General features: G+C 33.2%; 2 protein-coding genes across 4 annotated transcripts; one reads left to right on the forward strand and one right to left on the reverse strand.

The window, feature by feature from the left end:
• Window positions 1-4,080: 4,080 nt before the first annotated feature.
• On the reverse strand, window positions 4,081-5,481 carry RHO1_6 (GTP-binding protein Rho1; the record flags this gene model as incomplete). Of its 3 annotated transcripts, XM_051216853.1 has the most annotated exons (4): window positions 5,092-5,481; window positions 4,909-5,058; window positions 4,697-4,871; window positions 4,081-4,663 (listed from the first exon to the last, which is right to left on the reverse strand). In XM_051216853.1, the coding sequence occupies exons 1-4, from the start codon at window positions 5,248-5,250 to the stop codon at window positions 4,569-4,571; spliced, it is 579 nt and encodes a 192-aa protein (XP_051073849.1). In that variant the 5' UTR covers window positions 5,251-5,481. The 3 variants fall into 3 exon arrangements, with proteins under 3 accessions (XP_051073849.1, XP_051073850.1, XP_035587974.1); XM_051216854.1 differs by having other exon boundaries at window positions 4,261-4,663; window positions 4,697-5,058; XM_035730581.2 differs by having other exon boundaries at window positions 4,569-4,871.
• A 5,741-nt stretch (window positions 5,482-11,222) lies between these two features.
• On the forward strand, window positions 11,223-12,509 carry MS3_00008534 (uncharacterized protein; the record flags this gene model as incomplete). The annotated part of the gene is made up of 2 exons (XM_035733122.2): window positions 11,223-11,428; window positions 11,465-12,509. Coding segments are annotated over 2 exons (324 nt in total), but the record flags the coding sequence as incomplete, so codon positions are not given.
• Window positions 12,510-22,095: the final 9,586 nt, after the last annotated feature.

Below are 22,095 nucleotides of genomic sequence, written 5' to 3' on the forward strand. Positions count from 1 at the left end.
AGCATTAGACACAAAAGTTGACTTTAAGAAGATACATAATGAAACGTTTTATAATTTAAATTTTAAATTTATCTTACTTCTTACAATTTATTTTACACAACATTGAACGACAGTTTTTCATCTCTAAGATAAATTCAAATCTTGGATGAATGTATAATTGCTAAGTTGAAAAGAAAGTATTAAAGCCATAAACTTTTAATCTTTGTTAAGAAGATTCAACTTTCACACTAATCAACTTATTTATTTATATTAGATGAGTTTTGTGGATATTATAGTAATTTCAATGGTTAAGATCATGAGTCAGTTGAAGCTAGACCACCAAGGAAAACCTCGTAGCACTGGACGGCCGTTTTGTCCTTTTGTGGGACTCCTCAGTAATGCGCATCCGCGGCCTCGCCCCCTGCGGGGTTCGAACCCAGGACTTACTGGGCGCGAGCACTTAACCACTAGGCTATTGTTCAGTGGTTCTTGGTTTTCCATGGTGGTCTAGTTTCAACCGACTCATGATCTTAACCATTGAAATTATTTATTTATGTTAGATAGTATGTTTTATATTAAATTAAAGATTTATGGTAATTGTGATCCGTCAATTGTAAATCAATAAAAAGACTTCATTTGTGAGTTTTATGCCCTTAAAATGATGTCACAATTTGATATTTTTACCATCTAGACTCAATTTGAATCACATGTATCCTTCTTAGATAAATAGTAAAGTATGCTATTTTATCACATGATTTGAATGTTTTTATATCGAAGTAATTTTATAAGTAATAATACAAAATAAATATGATAAATCTTAATGACTTTTAAAGAGGAAGAATGTATTTGTCAAATCTTAGCAAAAGAATTTGAATTCACTGAGATTTTACAAATACATTCTTCCTGTTTAATGTCTTACATTAACTCAGCGCTTAAATACTGAAATTATTGGATCAAATTTAGACGAAAGTTCTTATGAATGACTTTTATTGTTATTCAGTTTAATAAGGTTTGATAAGGATTATGTCGAGTAATTAAGTTAGAATAGTTAAAGTTTATATTGTTTTTGGTAAGCCACTCCACTGAATAGATAATCTTTTTTAAAATAAAAAAACAAGATTGTTTCTAAAGTTCAACTTAAACTGTTGTATACATAGAATAATATGATAAGCGTTATTCATTTTTGATCCATTATTCAGAAAGATTTGAGTATTCGAAAAGAAATAAGACTCTTCACGAAACTTTAATATAGCTAAAGTTCATTATTAAATACTTGGGTTGTAAGATAAACATATAATAAACATTTAATGGTGTTAATATATTCTTGTATTCTGCCGAATTATGTAAACTAAACTGCTTTCTATTTTAGGCATTTAATTCATAAACTCATTTTCATATCAAAAATGAGATCCTTACTTTTGTTTGTATTCACCTGTGTTTCATTTTATATAAACACTTAATTTTAAATCAAGCCTTTATTCTCCAATCTAAGAAATGTTTTCACACTCAGACTTTCCGAATGTATTAATCGTTAATATCGATTTTGTTTTTCACTATTGATACTATACACCTCTAAGAATGATAATACGAATATATGTTTGAAAATCCTATCTAAAAATGACACGAACCTTATTAGTGCTAATTTAACTTCAATAACATAGAAATCTGATACATTTAGATGGTGGTTGGAGGTAGTCAACAGGAAACCCTGGACCCGGGTTTCGTGCTACTTGGCACTCGTCAGGAAGGTGTACCTGTAATCTTGAGGGAACTGGTGCTCCCTGGCAGATTCGATCTCGTGTCACCCAGCTTCACAGTCAGAGACCTCCAAACACCATCCAAATCTCAATACATAGTGCCCGCAGTGTCGAGTCACCTAGACTGGTGGCCACATTGCAACATGATCAATAGCATTCGATCTGTACTAATAAGGACTAGACAAGCATGACATTGATAACCACCCAGTGATCAATCAGTTGTGAAATCTGATACATTTTCACAATAGTTGAGTGCTCTTACGTCGTTAATACTTCGTTTTTCAGACAGTGAAGAGTAGGAATAATTGCATATTATGATTTGAGAACAAAGCTGAAAGCAAAAATCAAGTAGATAAGCGTGTGATTATCACGCATTTATTTTACAGTGTTACTGTCATAGACAAGTCAGATGAAATATGTGACGCATCCATTTTATTCCGTTTAATTGCCATTATTATACAACAGGAGAGTTATCAGTGTATATCTTTCTTTCCAGACTATCAAACGTTATCTGGTTAGCTCATTCCAAACTGTCTTAAGTCTGAAAAAACCTATGTTTATCTTTAAGTTAGAAGTAACTAAGCAGTTCTAATCGCCTTCATAGGAGTCTTGTTTCTTGACTCCTAATATGATACCACATTTACGGGTCTTTGTTTATCATCTGCAAAGTACACATGCACGATCTAAACAATTTTCCTCTATGATACCGTGCGACTTAAAACACTTTATTTTCACCTAGAACTAGTATCAAATTGTGGTTTAGTTCATCTCATGATTACATTGGACATTAATGCGTTTTCCGGATTTTTGTTTAATACATCATGTTTGATATTTTATAACAGTGAGGTTCACGGTGACTAGAGTACTCTCATGTACTGTTCTTATATCTTTCATTAAAATAATTCTGATAATATTTATTTACTTATACATATAATGTCATGATCCTGACAAATCTTAAGGTACTAAACATGGGTAACATCTTTCTGAACCAGTTTCGACTCATATAGAAGGCAACCTTGGGGTGGATTGTTTTGACATACATAATTGACGATTACTACACTTTGATTAATCTTTTTTACGTAGAGCTTAAGCAGAACAAATGTAAATTCTTCATACTTTTATGAAGTGCAACTAAGTCACTCGTGAAGACCTTCTGCTATTACAAAAGCCCTCTCTATATATGACACTAAAATAAGGTTTTATTGGATCTCAAAAGGACAAAACAAACAAGGTAAAACGTTTTTTGGACCTCAGAGCTCTTCGTTTAAAAGTTTTAAAAGGTTACTAGTTGAGTCACTAACTCATTACAAAGTGACCTTACGGATATGAGGTTTGTTTTTTAAATCCTTTCCAACTCTCCATAGAAACTACATCAAGATCTTTTATAATCTAGCTAAGTCAATAATAATTACTTAGATAGGTCGTACGTATTGAGATATGAAATATACATGTCGCTTCATTGACATGAGGTTTAACAACATCATTATGTACATGAGTGGTAAGAATGTTTCGTCCATAAATTAGATCTAAACTGTGTTGTTGTTATTATTATCAAACATAAGATTTTAACGGTATATTGGGTAAACAGATTAAGAATCCACATCGATCTCATTGAAACCGTGTGTTATCATGCTCCCTTGAGTTTATACATAATAAATGGTAGCTTAACTCAATACACTGAGTTTCAAACCTACTTGAATTTTGTGCGATAATCACAGTCATTTATTAGAGAAGTGCAGTGACATATATCAAAATTAACTACACTAAATCAATTAAATCTATTTCTTATTTTCCTCTAGATCTTTGGTTCAAGTGTTCATTCACACACATATTTCCAGTTTGTTTTATCGAACCATATTCTTGACATTTAGCATTTCTCGTCAACTTTGCTAATACAATTATTTAGACTTCCTTTCTGTTTCTTTTTATGTTTTCATTTAGTAGCTTTGCTGCAGCAAGGTATCCTAGGCTAACGGACATCACGCAAACATTTATATTAATTGTAACTAACTTCCAAACTACGGTTTGTATATTCGTAAAGGCCAAAAGCTCTTACAAGGCCAGCTATTACATTGTCAACTGATGCTGTGAAAAACAGTAGTGATGTTTATTCTGACTAACTTACTATATCACTCTAATTTATGACTTAGTGGTACATAAGGTTTTTGCTTTTAATAAGCTATTTAACTATGCTTAAAATTATTATTCGGATAAATGGTATTACGACTCAAAGAATATCGTACGATGTTTTCTACTCGCTAATTAAATTTGCTTCAACACACTACGAAATATAAACATAGCTCTCAGCTCTCTACAAATAAAGAAATAATCAGTTAAGACTTAACAACTATCTTCATCAAAAAAGTCAAATAAAAGTGAAGTTTGTGGTGACGATATGTACATATGTTAATATAATAAATGATTTACCAAAGAAATGCAATACGGTAAATCTTAAAAACTCTACTCTTATCAAAGTGTCTTGCCAAACCTATCCCAATGACAATGAGCTACAAAAGCCAAGCACAAATTTATACATTAATGTTTTAAAACATACAGGTGGAGATTTAGGTGTAAACCAATAATAATATGCACATGACTGCAAAAATATCAATGAAAAAATGTTTCTACACTGTCGAAAAGCACAAAACCTAGTTATACTGACTGAGAAAGTTTTTATAACATGTTTGAGTTACATCGTAACATATAAAACACATCATATATGTAAGTTCTTCAAGAAATAATAATTATTGGCCGGTGAATGTAAGACCAAGTGCAAAAGATAAAACGACGATGAATGTTTGTGTTGTTTATCATTAGGAATCAACTTCAGTATTATGTAATCGTACATAGGCGTCTTTTTGTCTTGAAATCTGTAGCTATTCTAGCAGCAGTTTCAAATACATCATTAACGCCTTCTTTTTGTTTAGCTGCAAAAGATGAATCAGAGCAAATAAAGTTACCTGAACATTCAATATATGCCTGTGCCCCTATAACTCTCGCTACACTTCTCCCTTCGGATTCTGTAACAGGTTTTTGTTTCATTCTCTGAAGTTCCCTTTTTGTTGAATAATCATTTCTTAAATCTTTTTTGTTTGCAACAAGTATTACAGGGATATTTGGCAAAAAATTCCTGATCTAGGTATAGTAGTTTAGAAAGTCTAAGCTTCAATACTTCAGGCATCCATTTTGTGCTGATATTATCCAAGCTGTCAGGATTGTCTACACTGAAACAAAGCACGACGACATTTGTGTCAGGATAAGAAAGTGGACGTAGTCGATCATAATCTTCTTGCCCAGCTGTATCCCACAAATTTAGTTCAACCTGACTCAATTAGTTTGTTAACAAATTATTTACACGCTTATTATTAATTTGCATCTCCGAAACAAAACTTTCAAAAATCGTCGGAACATATAAACTGGGGAACTCTCCTTTGCAGAAGACGGTTAGAAGACATGTTTTTCCGCACGCGCCATCTCCAACAACAACAAGCTTTTTTCGAGTAACTGATGCCATATACGATGTGATGAGTCGTTTAAATTCGGTATTCACTCTTCTAAATGTTCCGATCAACAAGTAAATTCAACGTCAAAACCCGTGAAAAGATTAAGGGTGTCAATCTTTGGCATTAAGAAAGGGTGGTGAAAGTGAGTGGTTAATAGAAGTTGATCGAAAACAGTTAGAATAATTAGTGAAAAATATAGCCCAGTTGAATACAGCAACGAGGCTTTCGGTTTCAAGGTGAAATATTAGTGAAGTAAAACAATGAAAGCTTTTGGCAAGCATTAATAAGACAAGAGTAAATGTTATTAGATTTATTAGCATTTGTGCTGCTCGATCAAATTATTTGCATTAATATTCATTGAATATGGCTAGCTGTAAGTTTCTTAAAAGTTGACTGGCTGGTATTTTAATTTACATATATTTTATTTTATTGTGTTCGAAAGACTGAATAAACTTATGTAGGGAAAAGACACCAAGGGTGATTCATCATCATTATTAACGACTGTTCACAAGCAAATCGCTCTTTATAAGTTTGTATAATCATCAACGGACAGAAATGTTTGGTACAGTTGTCTCGATCGTGGTAGAACCTACTACATAATAAAACAGATGCAGTGACCATGATCTGCTGTTATTATCATCAACAAGCCTTATGATTTATAAACAGAGAGAATTGAATTACACACTTCTTTGTGTGATATATAAGATGTCAGTTCTAATGATGTGTTTTAAGATTCTACCTCTTTTTTGGTTTATGATGTCTGAAAGCGGCTTCTTAGATCAAATCATTTCTTCAATTGAGACATAATTTGATGAAATGGAGTTGTATGTAACACGTTTCGGTGTTATTTTATAGCTCAACAAGTAATTTTAATGATGGCATTTACCGCTCGTTTTCTAACATGAAAGAGGTAGACCGTAGTGGTTTTTTATTCAGATTCTGGTAGAGAACGGCTGGAGCACGAGGTTATATCTTCAAACAAACGAAGATTTTAACGTTCAATGTGGGATAATAAAAAATATAATGTTTGCACGAAATAAGGAATTGGATGAGTACCTGATCTATATGGTTTTGACATTGCCAAGATGTTTGCAGCCGATCCTCAAGCACCCAACTTATGTTGTGACTGACTCTTGAGAGATGTTGCTAATCTTACCTAATGGAAATGAACTCAATTATCTTTTACATATTTCAACATTTCAAGCAGTTCTAGTATCGGTTGTAGTCATCCCATATTCGATTCAATGTAGTGATCACTTCTTCCTAGCATTCAATATTTTGATTATTCAATAATCAACAACATGAAAAAAATAGTAGGGTTGTTTACATCAGTGTTTGAACCAGTGTTACTCCAGGAGCAGATATTCGAAATGATATAGGTTAGAAAGAAAAAGTATATGTGACTATGAATTGAAGTAGAGGAGCATGATTGTTGTAAGCTATCTTTTCAGAGTTTTGTCAGTGTTGAGGGGCTTGTCATACAGTAATCTGGTTGTGATTGTTTACCAAGTACCATAAAAAACTAGAAATTTTAGCTCTGTTATCAAGTGTTTGTAAAAATATTGATGCATAGAGTTACTTTACACTACAGAGTGATTGATGAAACTCGTTTTAGCTCACTCTTCTCAAGCCTTCCGGAAGGCAAGAATATCCACTCAGTTCACAGCTAATTCATTAGAGTATTCCTTCAGTTTAGATTCTAATAAATATGTAGTAGTGAACCGATGGCATATATAATTAGTTATATGAGTCTTTGATGCTGACGCTGGTCTTATGGTTTTGGCTACCTACTATCAGATGAGGGTGTTTTCGTCACTCTCGGCTCTTGGTCTTAGTCGCTTTGAGACCATGGCGAACGAAGTGATTTTGGACAGAAGTGCTGTCGACTTCTATCTTTGCCTTATTCACACTGCAGGCTACTGTGAACTGTCATGACGCCAAAAACTGATGGTTTTCTCTCTAATCAATCCATGGACTGCTCATCATCTGAAGAATTCGTAGTGGTATTGGTTCTGACCACACGATACTCGAAACTTAACACAAGAAAACTGAGAAAATTCACATTCGACATCTGACACGGAATGAAGGTCTGTGGTGAAGGCAGTATGGTACTACTCGGCCTTGTAGGTACGGCCATTCTGTGCAATTCAATCAATCTTGGTAATAAATAATAGTATGGATGACCGCCGGCCGTACACATGGATGTTGATAGTAGTTTTAAATTGACTGCATTTTAATACATTCACTTATCGCTTCAGCTCTCTTACAATTTTTAATAATACTAGAACCATATTTATTTCTTTTCTGATACGGTTGTTAGGCATTCTACAGCCAGTGCGACGAAGAATTTTGACGCTGCACGAGATCAGGTTATGGAGTTTATCCAATAGTACCAATACTTTAGACCAGTCTTGTTTCTGGAGATTTCACAGATATTCAGGGACTGATGAAGCTTATGTCCGTGACAGTTTCATACTCGCAGATAGAAAGCACAGTCAACCTAAAAGTCGTGAATGAAATTCGAAGATATATTCGTAAGGAATGCTGAAAATTGTTAGATTTGAGTCCCTTACTTGTTGTAGAGGATGAGTAGCATGCTTCACTCAGTCGTGACCCGGTAGTGTTGCGTGACCGAGCGTCTTCAGCTGGCGTGTGCCTTGTTAAGCTGATGAGGTCAGGCCAAATATTGAAGAGTTATGTAGGCATCTAATATGGGGATTTCTTTATCGCCATATATCCATCCCTTATTGTTGAATTCGAATTCTATCCACTTGAGGAGATTCTGAGTATCCAGAATTCGATGATGTTGTCATTCACATTCCTTCTCGAGAAGTATTTTCAGACTTCAAACTCGAAGATGATCAAGCAGGAAGACATATTTATATTATTACAGGACATATCAAAGCTCATGATATGTAAGCCAAATTGTTATTGGATTTGGATTAATGACTAAAAAGCGTGTGTATGTTGCTCTTAAAATTGATACGTATCATAGTGATTAAAAACACAAATGTTTTGATAAACTATTGTGTTCACACGGTAAAACTTGTCGAATTTAGCAGTCAGCTCCTTTGTATTTTTCTCGAGAAGAAGGAAATTCACCAAGCCTACATTCTGCTCTGATTCGTTCTTCAGGCACTGTCGATTGGTGTACTAGTAAGTGACGACACGAGTGAAAGGAAAACAAAATTTTAATGCAGGTATAAGAAAATTATTGTCAAATTGCGAGTAATCAACAAAAGTATATCGTTCTTTTAATAATAGTTAATAAACCCTCACTTTTAAGGTTTTCGGAGCAAAATGTTCGATATTTCTTGCCAAAACAATGTGAGTCAGTGTTCAAGTTACAGGATTAAGTTAAACAAATATAACCGAACACAGTGGAAATGATGATATTCACATCAACACTTATTGGTCACCAAAGGACAATGAGTTTCTACTTTAACATCTCAAATTCAAAACTGCAAATGAGGACCCCCTAGATGTACTAACACTCCGTGAGAATGTCAGTTCTCTTGCCAGGTAATTCCTGTGTAGTTAGCCACATCTAGTTGTGTAGTTAGTAGCTTGCAAATTCTCAAAACCGTTTCTTAGTGAGTAATCAGTTTCGGAGTTTGACTCGAAAACTTATAGCCCGTGTGACTTGATCACGTGCTATCGGTAGGACGCAACGTCAGGCAGATAACTCTTTCTACAACGGGATGTTTATAAATTTTTCCTTTCCCCGACGAAACAGTCATTACGAACCACTCTTGAATAAGAGGTATAACGAAATGGATATATGAAACATCACTCTGGATATTTCTGGATCAGTGTACGTAGCATACTATTGTAGTGAACAAGAACATAAGTGGGGACGGCGGAATATATTTAAGCACAAAATTACAGGGTATCTCAGCAAAATCTGAGAACCATACAAAAAATTTTCATTTTAAAGGTATCAGTCAGTTGTCTCAGACTTCATTGTTCCTTCGTTTCCACAGAAATCATTCTCTGTTTTCGTTCTTTTCTCCTTGATCTTTTTAACCTTCTGCAGACAGGTATTTCACTTTCTATTGATGATACATAGTACATATATGTATCGACATCAGAAGCACACACCACAATATAATTGGACAAAAGTTATCGATAAGGTTAGTTATAATTGCTTTCCCAGTAATATCAAGCCGACGTATATAAAGCTACCACATACAAATTGATTTAGCTGTGTTGTTTGTATGAATTAATGAGTCATTAGTACTTGATGACGGCCTGATTTTGAATTCCAAATACAGCGTGCTTTTTTCTCTCACCTAGTTGTTTGGCCTTAATTGCGTTATTTCGGGAATCCTCAGTCCGTGTAATAATTTAAATACTTCCAATCATCACACTCGGTTCATCATTTTTGAATACCTAAGTTTAAAATTCTCATTTTCCTACGTGGTGAAATGTCATGATGGGGCGCCATAGGATACTACATTGGGAATTTTCTTCTTCATTTATTCAAATGATAGTTGTCAACAAACATCTGAATAATTAACGTTTGCTGATGGTTTTCAGCCACACATAGTAGTTTGGAGTCTAATATGTGGTCTGAAATTTCGCAAGAATGTGGTTCAACTTCAAAATTGTCTAGATTACAATGGTTTTGCCCTCAACGCCGATTAGTCCATTTGAGGCATATTGCTTACTGAACATACAACATTATTGGTTTTTTTCTGGAGTTGTCAATAACCTAAAAATTCTTAGGAGCCTTGATAATCTGTGATGTCGACTCAGATAGAAATGTATTTACCTTCAACCTTGAACTAAAACTTTGAAGAGCATTATTAGTCAGTTGGTAAAATATTTCAGATTACTGTCGACAGTTTTTATCCCCCAAAAATTACGGGAATGGAATGTTTTTTCACTACTAATGAATGAGAATATAAGTGAGTATGTCATACAAATAGCTTCGAAACCTTACGGGGAATGCTTTGAATCAACATATCTTTGCTGTTTAAAGTACTGGCGAATCTGAAGTAATCTTTGGATTATCTGTACTATCCCCCACATCTCCGTGTCTACTTTACAGCACATATCTGCATTTATTACTAGCTCGAGCTTTGTGGAAGTACATGAAAATGAGAGATACAACACAGGAAAACGGAATGTACACAAGTTTTATACTTCTTACTGGCAGTTAAAACTTGATATTTCTGAACGTCCTAAATGATTCAAGCAACCTCATTGTTGTTCTTCTAGAGGAAACGTGGTAAATTCTTAAGGACTGAAAACAGTATATCATACTAATTGACTAATAAAGCTTTACATGTTTTCCTTGTCTCATGCGCATAATCTCTCACTTAACGTCACTGATTATCAATTGCAACTAAAAACGGAAGCTCTTTAAGCAAAGGTTTATTCCATTTAGCCTACGGTTATTTGAGTGATTTGTTTAAACTAGTTAACTACTATATTGCTTACTTGGCAGAAATATAGATATCTGTTGTCAATGGAGCAAGCTAATGAAGATTTCCTCATTATACTTGGAAGGGAATATCCGTTTTTATCCGATAAGCATGTGAATGACTACTTTATCAAATGGTAACTTATCACATTGGTAAACGTTTATTTTAGGTCTATGAAAGGCAGGTTGAGCGTTGTTACATTCACTTTCGACCATATGTTTGTACCATATAAAGCAGATTCATTTTTCACAGTACGTAAATAATAAGTTAGTTTCATGGAAAAATTACTTAGGGGTTTTTCAATTCGCCTTCTGTGCAAAATGCTCTCACCATTCCTCACACTAAAACGTAAGTAGTTTCATATGACTCATCAATTCTTCATGATAAATACACTGATATTTTGACTAGTATTGTCAAAATTAACAGCGTAAGATGTACGCTCACCAACCTGGATGTCTTTCGTAAACTTTCAAGTGTGACACATGAGTGCGGAAGAATTAAAACACGTCTGGACGATGTTTTCGAAACAATCCTTATTTCCGATAGATTAAGAGAGGCAAGTACCATTCTTTTTTATCGACCTACAGTGTTTGTTACTTGAAGATTCAGACAGTTATTCTATTCTTACTGAAAAAGAGAGAGAAGAGTTCCTCGTTCGCCTGTTCAGACACATTTGTATTGGAGGTGAAATATGTCAACAAGAAGATGAGATTAAGCCATACATTGATACTGTACGCAAAATATATCGTGATCTAATATGGTATATTGCTATGCTATTGTAATGCTATGGTTTCAGTGTTCAGAAGAATCCTGATTCAAAAGCAATCGAAATTGTTTCCCATGTTTACGAAGTTCGTGTGTATGTAAGTGAATTACCAGGCTTAATTTTGAAAAATATACCTTTGAGCGCTTAATTCATTGTTATAGCACGTTGGTTAGGTTCCTTTTACATCATTAACAACATGACTTAAAAAAAAGACAGTGTAAAACGGTTTCAATACATTTATGTAAGTGTTGGTCCTCTTCGTGTGTGTATTTCCGTAAATTTATGAGTGAGTAATACTGTATTCTTGGGTACTTTTTATTTGAGCAAATCAGGATGGTGTTGTGTGAAATTAAGTTTACATTTGCCCAGACTCTTGTATCTATGAAATTCGTGAGTGACTGTGTAACCTGTCACTACTCACCATATCATATATTAAGAGGACGAACTGATGGTATTTACAAATGCGAGCTTTTGTCTTCACGATAATTTTGACCTGCAATAAATTCTTCAACCTAACTTTAAACCATTACGATCAAGTGTGCATATATAGTCTGTCAGCCAGTAGGACGTGAGACGAATATTATCTTCGTTCAGACTGTCAAATTGCATATCAACATATAAATTTTATGAAATGAGGAGAAGATGGTTTTACTTTTAACCACAACAAATATTGTAGCGTCGGGGATCTAGTTTAAGAGGATATAACAAGGTCCAAGAATGAACAGTTAAAGTGCTAATTAACCTAAGAGTTTAGAAAAAAATTAGGTCCTCAATACAACTGTACCACACTGGTTGATTTCTTTACACATCACCCAACCTCTATAATAATTGATCACAACGATTGCTTAGTTTTAAACTCGTAAGTCTCGATCGTATAGACTTTGCGCATAACAAATTGATGCAGTAGATATGCAACTTAAAATTACATGGTAAACGCGTCATATATACTTTGTAGATGACTCGCATGCCGTTTTCAACATATCATTTTATCTACCAAACGTTTTTGCGTTAGTTCTTTATAGTTACGTTGGGGCTTAAATGTTGTAGCGGCAAATAAATCCCCAAAAGCAATGGCTTTGTAAGTTTTTGACATTTGATGCTGACTACATTAGTTTTAATGAACTCACCTAGCTAAAGGCGCTCGATCACGCATCCGCACCAGATCACGAGTGTGAATGCCGTACTCAACTTCTCCTACGACCACTAGCCAGTTTAGATCGGTCATATTTTTGAACCTCCTCGCTTCTGACGTTTGACTTCACTGGATGGGCACGATCCAATTATAGAAGGTGTTACTGGACAAAGTGCTGTCGGACTAAAAATACCTGTGACATCTTTAATATCATACAAAATTTCATTACAGGCCTTGTTTTTAGTTTAAGCCCACTGTTTCAAATTTATACAATAAGTGGGGACTGAACATCAACGGTACACTGACGTGATTACAATTAAGTAACAATTAGGTGATTATTCGTAAAGTTTGTAACTAACTATTATTTTTCTGGCTATGCAGATGCCTGAAGTAGTATGACAAAAATTGTACAAATTTCTGAAACTGAAGAAAACTTTTTTATCATTATTTTTAAATTTACGGATTGAGCATGATTATATACTTTTCTATAATTTTATAAAATAATGAGAGAAGTTGTATATGAAAAACCTAGTCACTAGAAGCCTCTAAACGCAGTCAAGAGTGCCTGTAACTCAAAACATACAGGAAGGGGATTTGTACCATTCCTTTTATTTGAAGTTATTTTAAATTTATAACTTTACGTAAGGAGTAAACTGCAATCATTTTCGTTGAATCCATGTTTAAATATTCTGGGTGTTTGGGGCAATTATTTTATGCTGTGCAGTAACTCGAGCATTTGACCCTCCTTTGGTAATTAGGAACGCAAAAGATGGTAGTATAGATCCACAAATACCTGTTGGTGCTTTTTGGATTTATATCTATCAGTCTTGTCTGTTTAGTTTGTATGTTTTGATTTACTTTACAATTTTTTGTGAATATCTTTCTTTGTCACGTTTTGTTTGATATGTTTACTGTCTAGTTATTACCTGAAACAAATACGGTTGCTTAAGGTCTAACGTTTTTAAGAACAAAGTATTATCTTTGGTAAACACAATATATGTGACGAAAAATAATCCGATTAGTTTACTAAATATGTGTGGTGATTGTTAATTGAAATTCTTTGTTCAGTCCCAAATATTTTCGAAGCTTAGAAAAGATGATATACTGTAGACTATATGTCTAGACTTAGTCTGAAATCATGAATAATCGATCAGAAACTTATTAGCTTGATTAATTTTTGTACTTAAGTACATATATTATTCACTGATGTGCATGAAACTAGTAGCCTTTTTAATAGCTTTATTTCCGTTGTTTACTAACATTTTGCTTGTTCCCACATGTTATTTGCATCTCTTTAAAGGATGAACAAAATAACATGGTGTTTCCCTCAAGTAAAGAACATTTGAATACGTTCGCTTATGCAATCGTGGATCCTTTCAAGAGAAACGTAATAATTTTTTATCATCTTTTTGGATGCGGGGAATTTTCATGATGTAATATAGAATACTGTGTCGAAATAAACGTTTTTTTAGATGAGTTTGTTTTGTAAATTCCAAACGATGTTAAAATGTAATGAATTCCATTCAATCTATAAGACATGTCTTGATCGTCCGGATAAAGATTCACATAGTTGTATCGAACACTTTGTTATTGTCATTAGGGTTGGGGAGTTTATTTTTTGCCAGTATAAAATGCTGGCTTTATGGGGATACGTGAGGATAAATATTTTTAGGTTTCTTAGTTAGTAAAACATTCTTAAATCCAGCTAAAACCCACAATAAAAATATCAAATGGGCTCTTAATTATGCTAGCTTATTCACCCAACGTATTGGGTTCGATAAACTCCAAAAAGTTTTATTAGATTTTCATCGTTAATAACTTACGGTCAATTATTTGCATTTAGTTAGCAGTTAATCTATCAGTTTCCATAAGATCGATAATGTGTCTTGCGTGAACAGAAACTTTGTAGAGCTACTAGTTAATTAATTCAGTATCATAAGTCTCACTTTCATTTAACTCACAGGACGAAAAGCAATAAAATTAAAGTCGTTAAGCTTGACCACTTGGAGATTTTTGATATTATAACCTAGCTGATAATTTTTGGACAGCTTTTTTAGGAGTTAATTCTGTCCGAATTCAGGTTATAAATTCAAGCTACTACGTCGTTGGTCATATAAAAGCATTAAAAGATATATAATATTAGGTCTCATAATCAGACTTATCCGAGGTAAATACCGGTGTTCGGCAAGGCTGCTTACTCTAACCCTTTCTCTTTCTCCTGGTGATCGACCGGATCATGAAGACGTCAAAATCTAAGGGGAAGCATGGGATATAGTGGCCAGCTAGAATGCAGCTGGATGATCTAGACTTTGCAGATGATCTGGCTCTTCTATCACACACGCAACAAAAAATGCAAGAGACAACCAGTGTAGCAGTAGCCGCAGCAGCCGTAGGTATCAACATACACAAAGGAAAAAGCAAGCATGCACTAATCAGATTACACTTGACGGAGAAGATTTGGAAGATGTGAAAACCTTTACATATCTGGGCAGCATGATTGATGAATACGGCAGGTCTGATGCAGATATGAAGGCGCGGATGGGCAAAGCAAGAGCAGCATATTTACAAGTGAAGAACATCTGGGACCCAAAATAACTCAACCAAAACCAAGGTCAAAATTTTCAATACAAATGTCAACAAAGTTCTACTGTATGAGGCGGAAACCTGGAGAACTACGTAAGCCGTCATTCATAAGATACAAGTGTTTATTAACAATTGTCTACGCAAAATACTTCCGATCCTTTGGCCGGACACTATCAACAACAACCTACTGTGGGAGAGAACAAACCAGATCTCGGCAGACGAAGAAATCAGAAAGAAGCGCTGAAGTGGATAGGACACACATTGAGGAAAGCACCGAACTGCGTCACAAGACAAGCCCTCACATGGAACCCTCAAGGCCAAAGGAGAAGAGGAAGACCAAAGAACACATTACGTCGAGAAATGGAGACAGACATGAGAAAAATGAACAAAACTGGAAAGAAAGGCCCAGGACAGAGTGGGTTGGAGAATGCTGGTGGGCAGCCTATGCTCCATTAGGAGTAACAGGCATAAGTAGGTGAGTGAGGTCTCGTAATACTGGATCTGTAGGCAAAATATGTTTAGGGAAATCTGCAATATCTTAAACAACATTGTTATCAATATTAGCCATTTGAGATTGCTGAATTTCATAAACTAACTTATACTACTTCATGTCGTAAAATTAGTGATCTCAGTCAAATAATATAGTCAAACAGTTATAAAGATCCATTTGATGTAATGGTACTGATTAAACGTAACTTTTGATGGTTTGATCTTTGGAAGCTTCTTGACTAGATTGTGCTGCTTTCCAAGATGTGTACTTATTATTAACTAATTACGCATTTGACAACCGAATATCAAGTTTAATAAATTCATTACTTAGTGAGTTAACCTCTAGATGTTATTTGATGTTCAAAATATTGGTAAACTATAGAAAAAATTCTTCATCGTCTTTATTTACAAATGTGAGTACTAGATATAATGAATCAAATAATTTAAGATGTGACTTATTTTTATGTCTAAGAAAGACAATTAAGGCAACCTTATTAACTTAAGAAAACTGAGGAGTTTTAATGACTTGTATTGGCACAAGTGGTAATTTCTCCTTTCCAGTCAAGTAGGTTATTTGAATAATGAGAAGAACAAATGTTCTGTTGGTAAAAACTTTCAAAGGTTTTCGTGGTTTACTTTTTGTTTAAATCTCTGATAAATAAGAAGACACATTTTTCTTCTCTAAACATGCCACTAGTTTGTTTCTAAGTTCAAAAGCAGTATTCAGTATTCCTGCTATATATCATTATTAATAAACGTTGTCACTGTTTTAAATTATTGTTTAATATTGTTTTAATTGATATACTTATGTCAGCTTCAGTGTTTCTGGAGTTGGTCCTAACAATAATTGACCGTAAGCGACTATATAAGTGCTTGACAAATCTTAAAAAATAACTAAGAGAAGTATCCATAATATTTCATGAATTCATCCTTAGTTGTTGAATTTGTTTTTAGACTTATGTTGATGATTATGATAATAAAGATGATGACGATGATGAAGAGAATCAAAAATATGCTCCTTAAACATTAGAATATTTACGACTTAATAACACTTTACTTGACCGTAAATGGAACTGAAAAGAAATCTCCATGTCATTTCAATTGTTCCACTATTATTTATTTCCTGTCTTAGGAAGTCTACTAATGGCATTTTAGGTATTCTTTCATCAAATTTATATATAGTTTCAATGAAAATTATCTTGAAACTGATAACTTGAAAGGTATCATCAATAGAACAGTGAACTTTATATCATTACAATAAATATATCGAATGATTTAACACTTTTTATTATCACTTATTAATGTAATAATAAACTTTTTTTAATGCTCTTCTAATTTATACTAGGAAAATAGGATAAATTTCATAAACTGTTGTCTCAAGTTGAATAATTTACCTTTTCAGACAAATTGTTTAAATATCAATTCAATATGTTCAATATTTGAATATATACAGTGTGAATGCATTAAATGTAAAACCATAGCAGATTATCAGTACAGTCAACTGGTAAATTGTAAACCATATAATGAATGTACGAATGGATATAACTAAATAATGTTTATAAAAAATTGCTTAGTTTGTAATATATTTTCAGTAACTAGAAAAATATGAGTAGTGCGTTAACATTTCCTTAATAGAGACTAGGCTCAAAAAAATTCAGGTGTTAGGGGAAAGCACAAAATCTGTGAAGCATTCATTTAAATTACATTCATTTACATTTTTAAATTTAGACATTTTCTAATACTGACCATTAAAATTATCGGCGGAAACTATGATGATTGTATCTCACCAATTATGAATTTTTATCAAGAACTCAACAATTGACCTCAAAGCTTGGTCATTATTCAGATAAGATGATTTATCGAGGTTTTCTAATTTGACGTTTGTTCTTATCACTACTAGATTATCTGAAATTAGGGTGAAATATTTGTCCTGCGCCTTCTTGTTTTGATGTTTATCTAGCTGGTTTCAGTTTCTAGAATTAGTTTCAATGTAAGCCAGTAGGCGAATTAGGTGAAAGCAAGGAACTACGTCAAACTGATAGTATTTAATTAAAGTAAAGGACATAACATACCACCAAATAACTGGGAATGTTTTCTAAATAGGTTTCTACAAATCATCGTTAATTCCATATTCAGATTCAGACATTTCTATATTAAGTGTTTTTCAATATTTTGAATTAAATGAAGAAACAACGATCAATGACTGACTGAAAAGTGTTTTCATAATTAAGAGTTTGTTAACAGGTAGTAGGGATATAACAAGTAAACATTTCCTGGAAATGATGTGAACAGTTTTTCATCTTTTATATTTCATTTATAAAACTGATTAACTTAAAAGAGCCTTAATTAAGTAGTTTCTTTCAACAAGTCACAAGTTAAGCTTTCATTTTATATTGATTAGTACAGTTAGATGAAAATATTTATCCTATAGTTGGTAAGTCATACACGTAAACCTATAATCGATCACTGGAATGAGGAAAAACCCGTCAGGGAGCATTAGTTCCCTCAACATCACAGGTACATCTTGCTGACGAGCGCCAAATAACACGAAACCTGGATCCAGAGTTTCCTGTTGACTACCTCTAGCCACCATCTTAAAAACATCTTAGATTATTTATTTTAAAAAAGAATTTAATATAAACAGTTAATGTAATTAAAATGCATCATATTTTTGGTTTTATTTTTCATGAGTAAGTGGCTTTCTTAATGCACTTGAAAAAAATGCCGTGCTACTAACCTATTTGATTGGTTTATGTAGGGTTAGTAGGTATTTATAATAATAACAACATAATATACTCTGTTAACAAGTCTAATGTCTTGACTTTTCATACTGATCTTTATGAAATTTCAAGTTTTATCATGAGAAAGTATAAACCCTATATCACTTGGATTGATAACAGGAAGTTATGTAAGATCTAAACAACTCCAAATTAAATAAATATTCTTTTATTGTTTCAGCGTTTAAAATAGAAATCTACATGAAGATTTCTTTAACATGTAGTGTCAGTTACTATGTTAAGCCCACATAATGTATTCTAGGTTCTGGACGGGCTGTTTTATTCATTCTTCTCGAGTCACATTTTGAGCTCGGTAATTATTCACTTATCAACCTTAATTGTTTTAACATGAGCATATGTGTGTGTACATCTTATCCTACTCATCACATGTCTGTAGCTTATTTTTGTATGAATGTATATATTGATTAACTCTTGATTAAATCGGGTTGGCTCACACGTCTTCTCCACTGCGCATCATTTTGCTTCGTTCCTCTGATTGTCTGTCCAAATCAATAATTGTACAAAATATACGTCTTCAAACATATGTTCTCTTATTTAACTTATCTCATTCTGTTATACATTAAAGAGGACTAAGTCGATAATTACATACGAGGCTTGATGACATGTACATCTCAATAGCAATCAGAAACGATTAAATTGGAGTTAGATCTCAGATCACCAAAGACACTTTTTACTCTATTAAAAATATAATCGTCGATAAAATACATAAATTAGTAGTCTATGTAAACATGATAAATAGTTTTGTTTATGAAAATCTGATCTGGAACTAAACATTTTGTTAGAATATATGCAAAGAATTGTAGTGAACAACAACATTTGAAAGATATACTTTTTATCGGATAGAGTTATTCAATTGTATAAGAAGAGTTTTGCCGAAAAATTATCATCATGTCAAAAAGTAACACTACAATTCTCAAAGAAAAAAGTGATCCACTGTGAGATCTGGGTCTTTGTTTCTTCAATAAAGTACTTATTAGATATTATCCTTAAAATATTGTAATTTCATGAACATCTATCTGTTTTTCGAGAAGAATTTCTTTTTTCTTTGAACTCAGATGACAGTTGTTTTGTCGTTTTTTTCTACCTCGAAAATTCTAAGGAATATTTAAATCAATAAATTTCTGAAGTTGATACTTATTTTAAATTGAATTTTATTGTCTTCTAATCTTTAACTAGAATTTGAGATTTCTATCTGGATTATATAATGTAAATTCACTTGGTATTGTTTAATTGAATCTTCTCATTGATGATTAGGACTGCAATTGATCAGGGTCTTATTGGTATATGTGCATACTGTAGGTATTACCTCGATATTGCCTTAATTCAAAAGCATTATAAGTAAAGACGGATAGTGACTGGCAATGGAATCCAGGACGCAAACAGTACTGGGTTCGAGTCCCAGAGTGGACGTCAATTCTGAAATTCAGGTACATCCAGCTGACGAGTACCACATAGGACAAAACGTACGTCCTGGATTCCACTGCTAGCCAGTTTCCATCTATGCTTATTGTATAATCTGTCCAAGTAAAAATCAGTCACTATACATGTTTTATTTATTGAAAACACGTTTTTATATCACTATTTCGTCTATACTACAAAATAGAACAAGGCTTATTACAAATTGTGCATATTTCATAATTTAGACTTATGCATAGTGTTTAGGATATATGAGTGAGATAGATAGAATACATGGATGGAATAAGGCTAGCAATGTAATCCAGGACCCCGGTTTCTTTCTATTTGCGACCCATTCGTTGGATGTAGCTGGATCTCAGAGTTGGTGTCCAAGTCGGGACTCGAACGCAGTACTGTTCACTTTAAATGCGTTTGGATGGCCACTCACTTGTGTTACGGGTATGAACCTCAATTTAATTTGTAAACGTTTGAACTATCTAGTTGATAAGTCTAAAATAGGAGGAATACACATCCTGGATTCCACTACTAGTCACGTTCCATCTATTCTATATTAACTTGTGTCATAATGGCTATATTGAGACAATCTACAGAAAATGCACACATACCAACCAAGAGTGATCATATTTCAATCAAAATATCAACAATGAGATAAAAGAATCCATTACAAATCAAATAATTTCTTAATCATAACTCCTTTGTTTGACTCAAACGTTTAACACCAAATAAATAAAAAAGAAGTAGAGAAATATGAAGTTGCGTAACCCATTTTTTTCGATAAAGTAATCAGTTATGTTTTATTAACGTTAAGAAATCGCCTTTTTCTGCGATGAAATTCATCATAGCATTTACAACAGTGAATTAAAAATAACTTTTAAGGTGGATATGATTATCGTTTGGTTTCATACTAGGAAGTATCACTAGCTATAGGCACATTATCTTGAAAACATTTCTGCATTTGATTAAGGAATTCAGTCGCTTACAGCCACCTTGTGAAGTAATAAAATAGAGTTGAGTTAATTATGGAGCAACGTTTGAGAATAAACTATCACTAGAAGCATTCATTGAGCTGGTTATGGAAAAAGCAAGTCCTTGTAGAAGAAAACAGATGCTTAACATTGGAATATGATCGTTCCTTTCAATCGTATGAAATCATTCTATATTTTGGGGATGCACTGATAGTAGACAATATCATTAACTAAAAGATCAAATGATACTATCTAAAGGCTTTTCAGTATATTTTATGGTTTAAATAGTGAGTTTTCAATAAGGAATAGAATATGAAAGATTTCTATAAGTGTTTATTTTGAAATAATATTGTGGTGTGTGCTACTGATGTCGACAAATATAAGTAGTATGTATTATCATTCGAAATTGAAGTGCCTGGAGATAGAAGGTTAAGAAGATCAAAGAAAAGAGAACGAGAACGGTGAATGATTAGTGTGTAAACGAAAGAGCAATCAAGTCTGAAACAATTGGTTGACATTTCGCAAAATGAAGCATTTACTGTACCAAATACATTTTGTAGTTCACGCCTGTGTTCTCGTTCACTACACCGTGATTTTATAAGTATTATTTAAGCTAATACTATCTTATGAGGTTATATTTTCATAAATGAATGGTAATTTTATTTCAAAGCATAGAAATGACTCCAAAAGTACATAGTAGTTAGTTAAGAACTGCTTATCACAATTTTGCTAAAGTAAACGTACCTTCAGCTTAAAACGAAAATGAATCAAGACAGGTATTCGTTTCATACGAAAGAATGGTGCGTCGTGAAGTCAGGGACAGTTTTTAGGCCCAATCATTCAACGGTAACGTTTTATTGATAATACCTGTTAACGCTTACTTTTGTTTTTCTTTCTATGTAACGAAAAAAATGCATTGATAATACATTTATACTACTGAAAACTATTTCATCGACTATGATGATCAAAACTTTATTGTTTACTGCCACTTTATTAATTCAATCAAAATTAGATAAAAACTGAGAGAAATAGGCACACGAGTAAAATTTTTATTCATTTTAAAGAAGATTTAATTTCCTCAATAAAATGGTGTGTAGAGTAATAAGGTGATATTATTTAAGATTTATTTTGCTAAAATGTTTTTGCTTAGATACTAACAGCGTATATATACACAAACAATCTCAACGGATATACATCAATACTTTAGATAAACTAATATACAATAGATACTAGTTATATTGGATTCTAAGCTTATTACAACCAAAGATAAATAGAACC

The sequence above is a fragment of the Schistosoma haematobium genome, chromosome 1, assembly GCF_000699445.3.
Source record: "Schistosoma haematobium chromosome 1, whole genome shotgun sequence".
Taxonomy (NCBI): Eukaryota; Metazoa; Platyhelminthes; class Trematoda; order Strigeidida; family Schistosomatidae; genus Schistosoma; species Schistosoma haematobium.